This window comes from Dermacentor albipictus, chromosome 6 (genome assembly GCF_038994185.2).
Source record: "Dermacentor albipictus isolate Rhodes 1998 colony chromosome 6, USDA_Dalb.pri_finalv2, whole genome shotgun sequence".
NCBI lineage: Eukaryota > Metazoa > Arthropoda > Arachnida > Ixodida > Ixodidae > Dermacentor > Dermacentor albipictus.
The window spans coordinates 15,786,148-15,804,497 of NC_091826.1; the positions used below are offsets into that span (position 1 = coordinate 15,786,148).

General features: G+C 40.7%; 1 protein-coding gene across 12 annotated transcripts in view; it reads right to left on the minus strand.

Annotated features, from left to right (window-relative positions):
- Pfrx (6-phosphofructo-2-kinase/fructose-2,6-biphosphatase) overlaps window positions 1-18,350 on the minus strand; it is a 155,787-nt gene that overhangs the window by 26,505 nt on the left and 110,932 nt on the right. For 10 of the 12 annotated variants that reach the window (XR_010569864.2, XR_010569863.2, XM_065452775.2 and 7 more), the window contains 9 exons: window positions 16,831-16,927; window positions 15,200-15,398; window positions 13,832-14,015; window positions 12,928-13,001; window positions 12,767-12,838; window positions 11,857-12,003; window positions 11,570-11,674; window positions 9,421-9,462; window positions 9,237-9,324 (listed from right to left, as the gene is read on the minus strand). Coding sequence is in view for 10 of the 12 variants with exons in the window: in XM_065452775.2 (XP_065308847.1) it covers window positions 9,237-9,324; window positions 9,421-9,462; window positions 11,570-11,674; window positions 11,857-12,003; window positions 12,767-12,838; window positions 12,928-13,001; window positions 13,832-14,015; window positions 15,200-15,398; window positions 16,831-16,927 (1,008 nt within the window). In the remaining 2 variants the exon portion in view is untranslated. Of the gene's footprint in view, window positions 1-6,320; window positions 8,250-9,236; window positions 9,325-9,420; window positions 9,463-11,569; window positions 11,675-11,856; window positions 12,004-12,766; window positions 12,839-12,927; window positions 13,002-13,831; window positions 14,016-15,199; window positions 15,399-16,830; window positions 16,928-18,350 lie in introns of those variants that run through there. The other 2 variants (XM_065452779.2, XM_065452778.2) reach the window with 2 other exon arrangements.

Genomic DNA, 18,350 nt, shown 5'->3' on the forward strand with positions numbered 1-18,350 from the left:
GCCCACAAAACCATGTATTTGCAAATGCTTTGTATAGTGAACAGTTATTCATTGTGTTTATCAAATATTTGAAAAGCCCCATGTGTTATTATGAAAAGCAAACAGTGTCAGTACTACCTGTTCCGGGTGCAAAAGTTGGCCACCATGAAGGTTTGAAAAACATTGAAAGAAAGACAAGAGAAATACTCTCCAACAAATAGATTTGTAGCAGAAACGTAGGCCTCAAGTTTTCTTAAAATCGGCAATGACTCCAATGATGCTGATTGCTGATGTACTTCAGGTAGTTTTCAAATGTTTACTGTGGCCTGTATACTAGCGCTTTAGTAACCCCTATAAGTGCTGAGAAACGTGATGGCTCAACAGTGCAAAAATTAATTTTAATGCAAAATCATTTACACATCATGTTCATTCATTGTGCTTATTCTGTCGCAAGCATTTTGTAGCCTACAACTATGACTAAGGGAAGTTGAAAGGCAGTCATTCCGTCCAAAACCACCTGCTGAGTTATTAGCATATTTAACTTTTTTTTTGCCTGGGATACTGAATAAGCATTTATCACAGAAATTTGACTGCAATGGGTCCTTCACAATTTTAAACTTTTTCACCTATTCCTCAAACACGAGGTTGCTTTATTAAGGTCACTAACAGATGCAAGCTCCATCTGCTGGCTCATGATAACGGGCAGTGCTGCCTGTGTTCACGACTTTTGAAAAGCCGTGTTAGGCCATGTACAGCCACTCGCAGAAATTTCCGGAACACCAGTTGCTGTGAGGACTCCTTTATAGCCTAATAACTCCAAAAATGAAGAACTGCACTATGCCCTCCTGTGCATTACTTGTACTGTTAACTTTCCAAATGCAGGCTACACACCCATGGCATGAGACTATATAGTTTGTGGCTTCAATGTTTCTAAAGGGTTACAATCTGTGCCTACATGCACAAACATTTGATCCACAATGTAATGAACACGGACATAACAAATCCTCAGATAACATGCAGAAAATCTAATATGCGCCATGCCAATATCAGAGAGTAATGAATACATGCTTATGACAAATAAAGATAACGAAGGCATTTTTCCTCTTGTGTGAAAATATGAGGTGACTGAATTGTCTTTTTAATGAACAGGGGGGTGGGGGCAGCAAGGCTAAACACAAGCTATAGTGATGGAAAAGTTTCTGGGACTGAAATGTCCAAAAAAGCCTTGGCTACACGAACTACTAAACATGAATTCAACAGGAAAGGCTGCCAGTGTCCAACTGCATGCTTTTGCACAAGTCAGTATTTCAAGATGGCTAGATCATTTGGTGATCTCATGCTGATTAACATGCTGCAAGTGCTACTGTTTGTTTAACTTTGCATCACATATTTGGCATGCAGCTTGCGATGTGGCTTTACTGTAGAAGCAATTCTAGTAGTAAAAATGTCAATGTACCATACTTTATGTTCATATGCCAGTCAAAAAAATAATATAGGACTAACAGTGTCCATCATTAGACTAGGAATTATGTAAATTGGGAACAGTGTCTATAAAAACCAACAACAATATTCAAACAAGAGAATTTATTCAGGTATTGAGAGCACATGATTCATGTACATTCTATTCAAAACGTGACGATACTTGAAGTATAATCCATTAAAATATTTTTTTTGCCACGAGTTCACAACTACAATGTTTCTGTGTGAATACTGCAGGCTGTGCAGATTGATTCAGTAACTTGAATGTATTACTTCACATTATAGTAACTCCCGAGGGTATTATTACTTTTGTTTTTTGGAAGGTTCAGACTATTGCAAGGTGACAAGGGAACATCAAGTACTGCAGCAAAATCCCTCATGCAGAAACTTTTTTTGTCTAAACTTTGTAATCTTGTTCCTCAAACCTCAAATACAGCACAAACTACAACCAAGAACGAATGCACTAGAACATGAGGTACCAATTAAGAAAAGACGTGTACAAAAAATATGACTAGTCCCTAAGGTACATATAAACATATCACCTCTTAAAGGCCGCAAAATATACTGTATATAAAACATTGAGCTTCATATTAATGTATGTAGGATCGGAACTATGAAGAGTGCCTACCAGTAAACTATAAAAGACAAAAGAAAAGTAGATGTGCCTAAGGAGCAAGCGAAACAATTTAACATTAAATTATGAAGAAGTTAAGCTGTGTCAATTTAAATACACCTGCTAAAACCAAACCGCTTTCAAGACACCCCCCCCCCAGCCGTCTTCCCTACACAGTCCGACTGCTTGGAAAGTTGCGTGAATGAACACAATACGAGCGACTGCATTGCTGTAAGCACATTGGTACCTCAGCAGTTGATTTAAGCTTATTGCTTTTTTAGTTTCCCATTACAAAAGTCAGATGCAGAAAGCAGTAATTTTACTCATTATCATGTCCACAACTTTTTTCACATGGTCAAGTTTTCAAGTGGCCAAAACTATATCTGCGAATCTTGAAACAAGTGACTAAATGTATCAATGTAATCAATGCAATCAAGAACCGACTAATTTTTTAGAAGTCTGTGCTTTAAGCAAACTGGGCAATCAACTATAAATGAAAATGTTTTGTACAATTTCTTTATTTGAAATTAGTCAGGTTTCTGAAGATGCCTTGGACGAAATGTTCTTTGTCTTGGAGTGCTTCTTGATCATTCCCTTTATTTGGGCTTGATAGGGTCTTTGACATACACATATCTAATCTGTACTTTATTTCATTCTTACAGAAGTAAGTCTCACCAACTGGCTTGAACAATGCTTTAGACTAAAACAGGTTCCACAATTGGCCAAACCTTGCAATGATCAGCTGTGCTACAATACTAAATGCAGCTGGATTGTGTGGGGAAGACTTCATTTTAAATACTACCTTAGATGAGTAAATGGGAAACAGCACAACACACCTACACCAGCTCAAGAGATAAAAATAAAATTGATGGAAGCTTATATGTGTCAAAAGTAGTAAGATAAAGTTAAAACGTGGCATGAAACCCTGATCCGGATCTGCTGTTTTAAAAGAAAAAAGGTTCATTCACACGTTTGACTCATGATCTCAACCATTCATAGTGATAGACTGCACAAGGAAGTTGCACTTTATTGTGCACTCAGTAATAAGAGTAAACAAGTGACAATGTTAAACAATTAGCAACGCAGAACAGGCTAATGTTGCCGACAAACGTCAAGCCCTGTGAATGAGGCAAACAGTACAATGAACTTAAGTAGCCTTCTCTATGACATGTCGTTTCTCTCAAAGTTGCCAAAGCAAATTAAGGAAGCAAAGCAACACAGCAAATTAATGCAGGCTGGAAGCAAAACAATTGAAAAACCTAGCTAAACCTTGCAAGACTGCATAGTTCTCAGCATCACATATTCTAAGCACACAGGAAAGAGCACTGAAGACCAGCATGAACGTAGATGTATAGTTAGTGGTCAAGACAAAATAAGGTACAGTAAAGCAAAACTAGGTGGACAGAATGCCACTTGCAAAGCTGGAATCAAGACCTTCATTAAAAAATTTCAGATGAGGAGAAAACTATGGTAATTACAGTAGAAGTCCCAGAGACACCTGAGAATAGTCACTAGACTAGGAACTGGAAGGGTGATGTGAATTTCCTATCACACAGGACAAAAAGTTCAGCACCGTGCTACATTTCATGCTGAAATGTGCCACTGAATGAAATGAACACATAGTATTGTTGTACAGTTCAAGCAGTCAAGACATCATGATCAGCCCAGTAGCATAGCCAGAAATTTATTTGAGGGGGGAGGGGAGTTCTCCACTGACAACTACCACACCACTTCTCTTCCTTCGCCTCTCTCTCTCTCTCATAATATATATATATATGTGCACACATGGGCAAATCAGAAAGTCTTCGCCCCTATTTTTTAGCCAAATTACGGCTGTAAATGCAAACTCAACATATACATTCATTACCACGGTGGACTTTTCTTGAACCAGCCTGGCCTTGTATGCCTGTAGCTTAGCGGCACGGCGCTGCTGTTAGTTGTTGAAGATGGCGGTTATGATTTACACGTGCATGGCATACAAGCAATAAATTGCAATTCATTTTCTACGGAGCAAGGGATGAACGACCATCAAAATCCACAAGGGAACTGCAGCCCACGTATGGGGCAAGGCCTGCAATGGACTGCAATGAACTAAACTGGACTGCAATGGGATAAACTTAGTGCTGCGATGGAACAAATGTCTGAACTAGTGTGGGGACTATGTGAAAAACAGTGTAAGGTTCGTATAATAGCACATATATTTGTAATTACCTCTGTGCACCTTATTTTGGCTAATAAAGAATAAGGGCAAAGACTTTCTGATTCACCCTCATGTGTGCGTGCGCTCGTGTGCACATGCGTGCATGCGTGTGTGGAGGCAAGGACAAATTCCTAGCACTTCCCAGACTAGAGCGCTTTAACGAGGATGCACGGTTTTACCTTGCCAAAACATCACTTTGCTCAACTTCTGACAAAAGCTTCGCATTGCTAAGGTGTGGAGCCACTTCGCATCAAATTATGCTATCATCCTTATGCTATGTTTAAAAATGACAATATGAAAAAAAGTTACTTTCGTTTAGGAATTGATGCATTTATATAATGTATGTCAATGACATAGCTGGCACATGACTTGGAAAAGTGAACAGTGCTAGAAATGGGACCAAAGAAAAACAACAGAGCACATTATCGTGTCTTGTTTGCAGACCAGACTTGTTGCAGTCCAGGTAACAGTGGAGATAACCACTGTTTTGTTTTCCAGCCAGATCTTCTAGTGAGTCGCATGGCCACAGCTAAGTACAAAAGAGGGTGAGCAAGCTACCTATCACTCAATCGAGCTTTCAGTATTGTGGGCATGCCACATTATTCTAAATATTTTAAAATACAGGAGTGAAGCTTTGCATTAGAACTTTGATTGTATCATATGATGCAAGTTTCGCTCACTTTCAGTGACCTGATGTCCTTGTTTGAAAAGACGTTTGGAAGCAACTTGCGATCGTGGTATTGTAGTCATCAAGCGACACATATTGTTATTTTATCACACACAGGAACTGATGAAGCAGACAGTCTGAAGCAGGGCTGCTTCCTGTTAAGAAGCCTTTGTGAAAATTATGGTATCTGTAGTTTGCAGTAAAATAAGGATGAGTAACTCCGAGCGATTTGAAAGTATCTCCTGACACCCGTCTATTCTGAAACTTGCCGAGACTTTTACTTAGGATGGGCTCTCCACAGCAAGCAGCACATGCTACCACTTCACAACATTCGTACTCTTCAACATTCACAGGAGTGTTGAACGGCGCGGCGGCCCCTAACATTCCTATAATTCTGTTTCTGTTTGGACTTTGAGACCATTCACCTACCTGCCCGCCCGCTTGTTTGTTGTGGCGGTTTCTTAGCTTCCCTGGCCCAGCGCCACTGTCCTCGATATATTTTGCTGTGTGCAAATCAATGTTCTGTAGCTATTTCTCTCTTGTCCCATTTTTTGCCCTGTTTTCATTCTTAACAGTGCGTGTACAAACTAGCCTAACAGCAAGCTCTCTTCAAGTTTATTAATGTGGTAAAAGTAAGAGACAAGGGAAAGTAAAATAAAAGTAAGGGGGGGGGGGGCTTATTGTGCATTTCCTAGACAAGCAAGTCGCAATATTTTTGGAATGATTTTCTTCTCCGCAGCATGATCAACGATTCGACAAAGTACCACAAATGAGAAGCTCTTCGACAACACGAACTCCTGATGGGAACAACAATGCCCCTTAGTTTTATGCACATGCTCGGCCTATCTTTATCTGTGTGGAATTTTTAGCGCGAATTGTCCCTCAGCAGTTATGGTTAACATGATCCGAAATGAGGTAGAGGGACACCACGAGAGGAGCCGCAATGTTCTGTGCATGGGAGCCTCCATGGTCCATGGGAGCCTCCATGGTCTCCCCACCCCTTCATACTGCCACAAGTCCTCGTCTTGCTTTCACATTCAAGCTTTCCCTTTCATCCATGCCGCTCTTTCGGAGACCACCTCTCGAAACATTCGCTTCCGTGGGAAAGAGGGGAAGGGTGGGCAGTTTGTCCGAAAATTCCGGGGGGGGGGGGGGGGTTCAAGCGCCCAAACCGCCCTACTGGCTATGCCAATGGATCAGCCACTTTGTACTATGTAGCTATATGTTGTGGAAGTGATGTGCTAGCTATTTACTCTATGGTTTGAGTCATACACTAACACAATGTCTTAAAGAGATTTATCTAAATCTGGACCATGTCTTCATAGCTACAATAATTCTCAGTAAAAATAAAGTCTACAACATGCAACAGCACACCACCTTGATGAAATGGCATCAATTTCTTTTATTTTGAGAATAACATTCTTTTCCCCTTCCCAACAGATTTGTTCGTGCTTTTAAAACCAAAGCTGTTGCCTCTGACCCAAGCAGGTAATGCTCACAGCAGAAACATGTATCCGACCCCATCAATTTTCAAACTTCCAAGTGCTTGGCTGCTTCCTTTGTTTGGCTAAGACATTTGGTAGACCAAGTGGCTCACAACTGCTGCTCAACTATAACTGAAGTCAGCCAAGCTGCATCACAACAAATCAGACAGTTGACAACCAAAAAAGCTAGCATGCTTAAAATGTTACTATGCTGAAGGCTCTCGCACAAGGTGGTATTAAGGTTTATTTGCAACCACTTCATGTTTCATTACACAGGCACATAATTAGGTGGTCTAGTGAAGGACTTTCACACTGTATTAAAATGACAAATTGAAACTTTTAGATTAAGATCTGCTGCCTGTTTAGTGGGATGTTTTAATTGTTATCTTCAGCAATTTTGATATTAGTATTGAGTGTATGGCTGCATCAAAAATTTTACCATTTTGTATATACAAATGCTGATACAAGTCGTTCAAGGCCAGATTTCAGCCACATTTCACAAGAAGGCCGATACCTTACTTTGCAAACCTCCTTAAGACAAGCAAGCAAAAGCTGTCTCCATGTGCAGAGAAACAATTCAGTGGCATTGTGCAGACAAAAGAAATAAAATCTTATCGACTGGGATGTTTAACCCCCAAGTTAGGGTAGTTCAACTCGTATATGCCAATACTGTCTCACTGATAGTACATATGTATTCAAAGGTAACTAAACATAGTACTTTATTTACTTCACTGATTTCACCAAAGGTGCTGTACAGTTGTACTCAATACAGAAACACTGAAATAACATCCACATTTTAGTATTCCACTGTGCCACAGAAACACTCCAAATATAACTGCTTAAGCAAGCACTAATGCTAACCGTATCAGCATACATACAACTAACAGTGATTCCAATCAGTTGGGTAATTGCTGTTTATTCCAACTATGGCTTATTTTGTGCAAGCAAAGGTAGTTTATCCAATGTCTTATTGTCAACTTGTACACATGCCAGCTATCCTGCACAAACAATTTTGTTTAAAAACAAGTGCTTAGTGATGCCATAAAAACGTGAGGCATCCCGACTTTCACACACACCAAGAGCAGAGGTCTCTCAAAGGGGGCTTCATAAATGCTTTTGGTTATTCTGACGGTTCTTTCAGTTGTTCAAGCACGTGCCCCCTGTGCTGCCCCTCCCATTTCTTCCCTTTCATCTGCAGCAACATTATCCCCAACTTGTTCTATTCCTTGTACCAACATGCACACATTGTATTTAATATTTCCAAGCAATCATAAATGACTGGCAGTTCGAAAATCTACAAGCAGGTGCTCATTTAAGAGTCATGCAGATCTGTACTCATTATCTTATTGCATCTTGGGATAATGGGCACTAATGAGTTTTGACAATATTAAATAAAGTACGGTTCCTAAAGGCTGAAAGTTTGCACACCCTTGACATTTACAAAGCTACAACCCCCTACCTAAGCTTTTAGTGATAACTCGACAGACTGAAGAGGGTGCATTCATACTGTATGGGTCCAAACTGGAACCTCGGACACAAGACACAAGGCAATGTCTCCCATCATCCTGCCTGCTCTGTGTATTGCCAGTGCCTAACAATACAACCCTACATATGGAAGCACTAGTTAAAAAATATAAATGTTGGAGAAGAGGGCAGTGGCAAAAATAATAAAAAAACATGTTGATCAACACTGTAGCGGTGCTCAGAGGAGCTCGTGGTCGTCCACAGCCTCCACGTTTGTCTTCAACTCTGATATCTGGCTGCCATGTGCCGTCAGCCTCAAGTGTAGCATGGTGTGCAGAGGCACGTGAATGTGGGTCATCTCTTCTGCACGCCAGAAGAACGAGCAGAGCGGCGAAGAAGAAGAAAATGTCGAGAATAGGGTAGGAAAGAGAGAAGCAGGAAAGGAGAAAGGCAACAGGGCGTCACGGTCTGTGCCCTCAGCCTTTTCGAACCAGCACCCAGATTTCTTTTATCCCCCAAGTGGGTCTTTCATTCAAAACTTTGTAACAGCAACAAATGACAACCATGTGGAAATTTTTGCACAGTACAACAATGGCACAAAGGTGCAGCCCAGGTCAGTGAACTGCCAATTAAAGCCCATTTGTTAGAAGCAGTAAAGTTTCAGCACACTGTCAAATTTGGCAATTCATGTATGACAAGGGACTGCATACAGCTTGCCAAAACAGTGCCAATGCAGTCACCATGTTTGAAAGATTATCAAGGACCAACACATCGTGCAAGAAATGCATGGTTGCATGAAGGTGTTAAGTATTGATACGCTAAGACACTCGAAAACTCCTCACCTGTTCAGCCAAAGTGTTATGGTTTTTTTTAAACTTGTTTGCTAAACAAGCATAAGAGTTGAATTTGCATCCGACAGACCTTCAATCTTGCTGACAAGCAAAAACAAGTTTTCCAGAATGAAAGCAACCTGACTTCCGAGTGCTTTCACTAACTTACAACTGGAATTAAAGGTACTAGTTCAATAGTATGGGGCTACACTAGAATTATGGCAAATGTACGAAGACTGCTCTGGAATAGGATCCTACGGCTTTAAACCCCTACCCACCCAAGAAAATCAATTAAAAGTGGGTCCTCTTATATCCCTACCTTATTTGCAAATTCTCAAATAATGAAATATTTGCACTTCATTTGACAGGCTCCTTGAAAGAAAGAAAATAAAGCAATGGAGTGAGCAGGCCTTACTTAGACAGAAGGCAAGATGTACATATTTGCAACTAGTAAAACAATGTGAGGTGATCTTTTTGATTAAAACTATGCAAAGTTCGACATGAAAAACAGTCTACTTACCAGAGTTCTTGTCAAGGAAATAGGCAAGCAGACAACGCAGGACAGCTTGGTGCGCAACCACAAGGACATTCTCCTGGCGCTCCAGTTCCTGGCAAGGATAAGCAACATTCATGTCCTCATTGTATGGAAGAAAAAAGAAAAGGCTTATGAACATGAGGCATGCAAGGTCAATGAAAACACCAACCATGATGACAGGCTCCAACCTAGCCACCAGGTCTTCATAGGACTGGAAAGAAATTTTTTTTATTGAAACTAAATTGAGCAGAATCTTGTTATAAATTTCTCAGGATTCAAGAAATTATCTGTATCATCCAAAATTTATATGATCAATAACAAACCCCGATCACAGCATCAAAGTTTAAGTTAGACATTGCCCTAGCAAAAATGGCAACAGAATTTTCTATTGGTCTAATAGAGCGACTTATTGGAATTATATGGGTTTTATTAGGATTATGTCAGTACCTAGTGTCCAATGGGCCCCACTTATTTGTTGCCGATAGGATCAGGAGTTTGCATTGGTACCAATGGGAAATAACTATTTTTCGCTTATGGGATCAGTAGATTTATATTGGCATCAATAGGGTCAGCTATAGGTTACCTATAGGACCAATACATTTGTATTGCAACAAGAGACACCACTATATTTGTAATTTTTGAGACCAATAAGTTGGTACAACAGAGTCCAATAATTGGGAGCAATGAGCTGCCTATTTTTTTCCTGTTGGACCGATAGGAACTCTAAAAATAAAAATGACAGAGCTGGAAGTGCACCTAACAGCATAATTACCACAAAAAACTTCAGCATGCCACATGGGAAAGCATACAACATTAAGGAATTCGCGCAGTGAGAATGTAGCAGTTTCGTATACAATTGATTTGATTTGATGGTAGCCCCTGCACTTCGTCACATAGGTCACATGTGCACATTTGCATTGCTGGCATTCCAGTGCAACAAGTCTACTATGCCAAATAACTGACTGAAGTGCGAGTGCGATGGACACGAATACGAAACTATGCCTGTCGGTGCTATGACAGGTAACATGTGATCAACAAGTGCTGGCAATGGCCACTTTGGCTCCTCAGTTTTTCTATGCGCTTTCTGCTGCATACGTGCAGCGAATACAGCGTGAAGTGTCAGCTTTACGAACTCAAGGTAGAGTCAGCATGGCCTAGGACTGCAATGACATTTCCTGCGAAAGCACATAACGAGTGCCGATTGGCCATCACTTCACTGCCTGATCTATTACAACGGAAGTTTCCCTGGAGTATCAATATAAATATAGCACAATGCTGTGATTTAACACCCGGCTTAACATGGCTTACAAGAATAAACGGGGTGTAACTGACAGAGCAGCGATACTTCCAAGTGCGCTACTGATATTTTTTGTGGTTAAAACCAGCTGTGTTCCTTTTATTTCTGCTGTCTCCATCAATGCATCCGAAGATGTTTCAAGCCTGCACCAGAAGTTATTATAATCTAGCTGTCAATTCTGGACTTTGCATCATCTTTATGCCTGCCCAAGTGATTTTGGCTATTGTATAGCATATTTAAGATAAGTGCCGTCTCACAGAGTGCCAGTAAAGTACTTCAAACTTCATCGTAGTGTACATGTTCCTGCACTGCGTTAGCATGTGGTTGCGTGCTGTTGCCTTACAATGCAGCTATTGGTCTAAAGCCGATAACCTATTAAACTAATACGCCTGTAACTAGTGGTTCAATTGGCCAATATAACCAATATACCGATAGGAACAACATGCTTATATGCCTAGGGACAGATGCGCTTATAGGACAAATATGCCTACAGCCACAATATGTTCATTGTGACAGGCTATTGGCTTTTTTATCGAACGTTTTTGCTAGGAATGTTTATGACCATTACCCTTGGTTAAATAAGGCTTTAAAATTTTGCTCGACCTATCTTCATTGTTGCAGAGGAGGTCCTCTTGGAGTGCGTAAAAACTCGCCCTGGTTCTTTTGCAAACACTTCCTTGTCAGAGTGAATGCTATTGAAGTGCAACAGTCACTACCAGTACTATGGAAGACCAATATTTGTTATACCTTCTTCACAACTGTGTGCCACAGTCTCACTCCCCCGACAGATTTCTCAGTGACTGAACTTCAAATCATCCACCATGGCCCAGGAGGCCACTCAGAGTCACTCCAAAACAGGATGTATTACACTTAATGAATGCATTGTGGATGACACTTTTCGAAAATTTGCATTACTTCTATAGACTCTAATAAATTATGACCATATTACAGAGATTTGACTGTAACAGCCTGAGAATGCTTTTGCATGTCAGTGGTGCGAGTCAAGCACATTGGAGCTCACCTCGCCCCGTGGGTACCGGTAATGAAACTTGTCCTGATCTCTGGCAGCAAACTCTTCAGGAAACTTCTCCTGGATTTCCTCGTATGTCATCTCCTCACATATGCCCTGGGGAACAAAAGACAAATTTTACTGTATACTGTCAACTGCACTCTCGGGGTCATTACAGGGAGGGCAACACTGTCTCCTTAAGTAAAGGTTGAAGCAGCTCTTCTTAAATCTTCAAAATAGTGAAAGGTTTGGAAGCTAACCGAAAACAAAAAAAATGGTCAGGAGTGCACAAAACTTACAGCATCAATTTCATTCAGCGCCTTCCACCGCTCTTGTGGAGCGTCAATGCCTGCTGCAGTCTGGATGGTGCGCTTCAGTTGGCTGGTCCAGACACGGAGGCGTGGAATGGACTGCTTCTTTATGAACTTTGCCAGTGCAAGTGCATACTGTACAAGGGAAGAAAATGGGAGGAATACATGTGCAGCATGAAAGATTGCTTTCCGACATTCTGGAAGCTATATTCAGAAGGACACATGTGCTTCCTCCAGAAATTTCAAATAAGCAAGTTTTAAAGGAATACTAGAAAGAAAAATGCTTTCACCTGTATTAATAAATTACCCTTGCACAATACCATAGACACCCCTCTTAGTGCAAGAAGATGCTTGATAAGCCAGAAAAGGCACAAAAATGAACAACCGGTAGTGACACCGCCTTGAAGTTCCCCCGCACAAACCTCGCTGTAATATCATTGGTTTTGACAGCATTTGCTAGGTCCTAAATTCTTCATCGGAAAAAATGGACTACATTGTGTTCTAAGGATGCCAAAGAGCAAACAAAAGGCTACCCGGGAGGCACACTTAGCACACAGAACTTAATTAAAATTTTATCAATAATCATTCCTTTCCTAGATGAGATTTAAGCTTTGTATCTTGTTTTCAAAATTGCTTGCTGAAAACAAGCAGTGAGTTCAATCCATAAAGTACACTGAAGAAAAGGTCAATTTCATAGCATGAGGCAGGTATTGTCTACGAAGTTCAAGCCTAGAAGCTGCTTTTTTTCCAATTATTGCATCAACCAGAGAAGTAAGAAGATGGCTCTAGAGGACTTGAAATGCAGCAATGGAAAAGTGAGCAAATAGCAACTGAGAGCACTGCATTTCCTGCAATGAAGAATTGGCCAAGTCTGGACCAACCCAAGTCCACTGCTCACCTCCCGTCCCCGTTCGGAGAGATCAGCATCCCCACCAATCCTTCCCTGCAGGTTCAGGACACTTTCACCGTGCTGTGGATAAATGATGCAGAAATATTTCATCAGAATTGAAGCAATATTACACATCTGCTTAGATCACATAAAGCTCGAGACAAACTCACCCTTGTCAAGTAGATGGATCTTGGCATGATGTGGATGTTCATAAGGTAATAGACTACCCTACTTTGGATGTGCCCTGCAAAACAATGACGTGAAAGCAAAATGCTTCAGTACATCATTCTGAAAAAAAAAAAACTGGGCACAGAGCATTGTGTCTCACTGTAGTTTCACATACAAAAGTACGCTCTGGCTATGAGAGATATATCAGAGGGTTCCATATACATTTTGAACACTTCAGGTTGTTCACTGCGCACGAAAACTTCAGTACACAGACTTCTTCCCATTCAATTTCCTCAGAAAGGCAACAATGCAGTCAAGAAATTGAATTGCAAACCGTGTGCTGGTCAAAAGCAGGATTTGCCACTGCCAATTAGTCCCCGCCTCAAGGGGGTCTCACCAATATTATTTCAGCAATCTGCTGTTAGAAATTCAATGAAACATTCAATACAAATCAACTTAGAAAATCAGGTACTTTGTGAGCTATTGAGTGAAATGAGTTACTTTCAAATGAGTAAGCATATCAATCTGACTTCAGCTACTCTGTACACTACTCTATGCCTGGCGTAACACAGAATCTTAATGATGCAACACGTATAATTTACGAAATTGTTCTTTAAAACTTTTCCGCAGTCAGAGATTTGTAGCAAATGTGCTCTCAACAGATTCTCCACCATAATGAATCGAGGAAGCATTTATGCTCATAAAAGGTATTCAAGAATATGAACATGCCTAGCACTGCATCCCCTCTTGATAGTCTGTCAATAGATGTTATAAAAACTCTGTTCACGGACAATGTAGACCCTCGGAAAATTTAGTTGAAACTTATTACATGCTGTAGTATATTCCTGGAAGAGTAGGGCTTATATGGAATGCGACAAAAAAGATTCATCCACTGAAAAATCTCACCTTCATGTTGGTGCACGACAACCTTTTGTCCTGTGTTAAAGATCTTCATGAATGAGTACTGCTTTTCCTGGACTTCATCGAGGGTCTGGTAGCAAGCCTTGTAGTGTTCAATGCGATGCACAAAATCTAGGAGGGCATCATCCTTGTTCATGTCTTTGTAGTCTGGGCTGTTGACTTTCACTTCCTGCATTGTATCGAGCAAGGTGAAAGCGATCAGAAACAAGATTAAAGATGCAGTTTACCTTCACACAATCGAAATTGATTTATATTTACTGTACACCACCATCAATATTAGACATCTCTTTATTCTATTGTGCTGTGTTCTTATGTTGTGGTCTACATACCACAACATGTAACCCTTCCTGAGGTCCAATGCATTTGGTATTCCGCATATTTCAAGCCACTCCACCAGAGCGCTGAAAACATATGACATGACTCTGCCGTGGCAAGTTTAGCATGCATATTAACTTATATCTTCAATGAGCTTTCATAATTCATGTTTGACAGAGGCACATTGTCATTGCCCTCCTATGCAATAAGCTGTTCTGCTGCTATCTTGTGATGACAAGGGCAATGGCAGCGGCTCTTAACTTCCGATTGAGGTGTATTGTTTCTTGGTGCAAGGGCCAGCTATGGTCAAAAGCACCATGCACATTGTGATGAGCTGTCAATGAAATGTGAATGAAATAGTTGAATGAACTGCAATTGGAAACATGACAGTAAAAAGGCCCACACATCAGCCACTGTAAATTACGTAAAATACATCAAAAATAAAAAGACAATGACTAGTGATGTATGCTATGACCATGAAAGTATCGTTGTGAACTGATGATGTAGTAAGGTACAGGGTGACAGTAGTACTAGTGCTTCAAAAGAATAGGTAGTTTCTGGTGCTGCAGATGTGGCTTCAGTTTGGCCCCAGATTGCAAAACACAGGTAATTTGGGGACCACATTTTTTTTAAGGCATGTGCTAGAATTGGGATGAGAGGCTGCCATATCTTTAATGTATTCACTGTACCCTAGCATTGCCAAGATAGATGCTGTAGCCATTGAGGTTGCCAGTGTGATCAGGCGTATGCGTGCCAAACGGTTGTCTGAATTATGTGATAAGGGCCAATTTTAGGATCCCAATAACAAGAGATTTTGCACATCAAAATGTATGGGTGCCAGTCGGGACCTTCACTCTAGGTTGAATTAATTGAAATAATGAATAATCAGAGTCTACTGTACCTTATGCCAACTTTACTACAGATTTAATTTGGGTATGCGTACAAGGCACGCATGTGCCTGATAGTCAAATGCATGCATGATCTGTCCTGATAACGTCAGGTCTACATCTGCTCATTAATAATAATGCAATTACTGACCCGAATGTTGGCTTCAATAATCTTGGGGTCGTCACAGTAGGATTCGACGAAGAACAGCTTGAAGCCAAATCGCTCACAGACCACGTTGAAGATGAGCTTGCGTCTTTCGTAGGTTGTGTTGGTCGCATCATACACTGCCACTTCACCTTCAGACTCCAGCCATTTGCACATGTCCTCGAGAGCATCCAAGGCGCACTTGCTGCAATAGTAAAATTGCAAGAGAAAAGAAAGAACTGAATTCTTTGTTGGGAAAAAAAGTTTCAAAATGCAGATATTAGAGTCCTAGCTAGTCCATAAAGGTAGTATTCACTACAGAACAACAGGTTACTGGAGACGTCTACGTGAGCAGACATGTTAGCGGTGCTAACATATACCTTTACCAGAGAAGACGACTATAATTGCAGTGACCTGCCATATTCAGTCTAACTGCTGTTGCAATCCTTTCACAGCAACATAATCAACAATTTGTCCTTTGTTTCAAATTTTATTCAATGAAAACACTCACGTGACACAAAAAAAGATAAAAAAACTTTTGCTTGCACAAAGCATCACATTATGACACTACCAGCTTTTCTACTACCGTTTTTAAGGCTCCGGTAACCCAGTAATCCGTAAACGGTAAGAAGTTTACAGAGAAGCCAGGCATTACTGCAAGCCTAAATATCAAAATTAAAGCTGCAAATAACTGCAATAAACAGTGCTCATTTCATGCAATTGTACAAGTAATGCTCACAACGCAGTACCACTAATGCTCATTCCCTACAGTAACATACTGCACTACCTACAGAACGGTACAATCTTAAGAGTCGCGTTCAGTGTCTAAGATGCGATACTCGTAGTGTGTGGCTACTGGCAACTTTTGGCAGCATCGAATGAAAACGAGAGCCTCTGTGATGCATTATTACAGCATTCGGCTCCTCAGCGATCTCCCAGTGCTCATCGGTGGTGCAAAAGCAGCGGCCGCCATGCAGTCCGAGTATTGCATTTCAATTGCCGAGCACTGTGCATAGAAAAATAACACCCCTGGAGGACTACACATATAAGTTAATAAATGTTAAATGTGATAACCCACTCGAGAATGTGTTCACTTTTCACTATATTCATCCACTGCCTATCCCTGCTGTCATCAGTGCATTTTGTGCAGTGTGCTACCACGTCAGAAGTTGCGCCACTCTCATAATACAGCGCTCATACTATTACTGCTCAAAGCTTTTGTGTGCATGCATGTGAACAGCATGCTGAATGCTAAACTATACACTATTTTCTCCATTTTTTTTTTCAGTACTACCGTGAGGAAACAACTGGGACAAGGGCAAAAAAAAATTTAGAAATGAGATCGAACAAGTTATTGGACCCAATCTGAAGCTCTGCTGACACCATTCTTCATATGCAGCCCTTAGCCTTATTTATCCTTATGGCTCCACATGACACTGCAACTACTCCACCCCTCATCTAAGCAAGCTGCTCAGTATCAACGCTAAAACCACCACATCACCTGTGATGGCAAGATCAGATAGATTTGTGTAAGGTCCACCAGCACGACCGCCTAGAGGCACAGGGCATATGTACAACCGAATATTGCCTGTAAAAAATATGTGAACATTAGTACAAAATTAACTGCTGTGACGTACCTGCGGATGGCCATGGCTTCAGCATTATCTGCTCTGAAGAAATCGTGGCTCCTGTAGGCCTCCGTAGCTTGACGCCGATATTCACCAACGTTGAACACTAAAGAAACAAGGAATAAAGAATTGTGTAAAATTCCTGAAGTAGAGAAAAAAGTAAGAATGGACCTAAACAGGGAAGCTTTATGTGACATTTAAGTATGGAATTAGTCACTCTTGACAATTGTAACAGAAATGCAAGATTAATGCTACACCCAAATGAGCAACACAAGATTGGGAACTTTCACCATTTCATTGTTTTTTTTCTGTAGACGTACACATTTTGCAAACTCACTGCCTAATTTCAGGCAGACAAGTACTGTATTTACTCGCATAATGATCGCACTTCCTTGTAAAAGAAAACTGACGCAAATTCAGGGGTGCGATCATACACGGGTTAAATTTCCCGCAATAAGAAAATTTTTTTTCGTCCCTTGTTTGCTGCGAGATGAAAGCAGGTAGACAAATAGGCGGCTGCCGCTGTATGTAGTGCGGGACACCAAAACAAGAATGGCGGCCGGCAGAGCTAACACAACGCGCCAAACACAATTTTTTTTCTTCTCGTGAGTACATTACATGCACTGAAACAGTTTCTTCCGTATCAGTAATGAATCATATTGTTAATATCAGCAAGTTTGCAGCAATAACGCAGCCATGTCCACTTTGAGGGGATAGAAACTGATGGGCATGCTTAGCTGCCAGTGACAAACACATGACGAGCATGCTGTGGAAACTGTGGTATTTGTCTTCACTACTATCCTAATACGGCATGTTTATGCTAAGGGTAGGCAAATATCTTTGGTATATTACACTTCTAACGTATCAGTGTAAACGTGGCTGCTATCGTTGCCACTCGCAATTCGTTGCATGCCCACGAGGGCAGACGAGAAGAATTGAAAGGCGCCTTTTTTGTTGTTGTTGACCACAACAATTATAAAGCCCACACACAAAGGCAAGCTTGGTTGTAGAGATTTTTTTTTTTGTCATGGAAGTGCAGAAAGTGATCAAAGGAATGAAATGGGGCATCTGCTTAAGAATGTTTGGTGCATGCTTGGTTTGTCTTCAAGAGTCGTTTGCGTAGCATTCGACAGATGGTAAGCACGATCATTATTAGCTAGACTTGGCACACGACATATCGCTGCGGCAAGGTCGGGGTGCTATCATTACACTGGAATTTTTAAAAACTGAATTTTGACGACAAAATTCAGGGGCATGATCATTACGAGAGTGCGATCATTATGCAATTAAATGCGGTAGTTCAATTATTATATTCGCCATAGCTATTCGCTATGGTGCCTTTAATATCAAGGGTGTTTGAATAGTAAAATGGCTGAACAAAATCGCATATGGATATTTATTGAAAACGACCTCGGAATATCAAATCAAATACTGACCATTTTTTTCATTTCTAAACAAAGTGAAATGTAAAGTTCGCACACAGCCCATTGTAAAAAAAATTTGGTTTGCACATTTATTTTGCATACGTA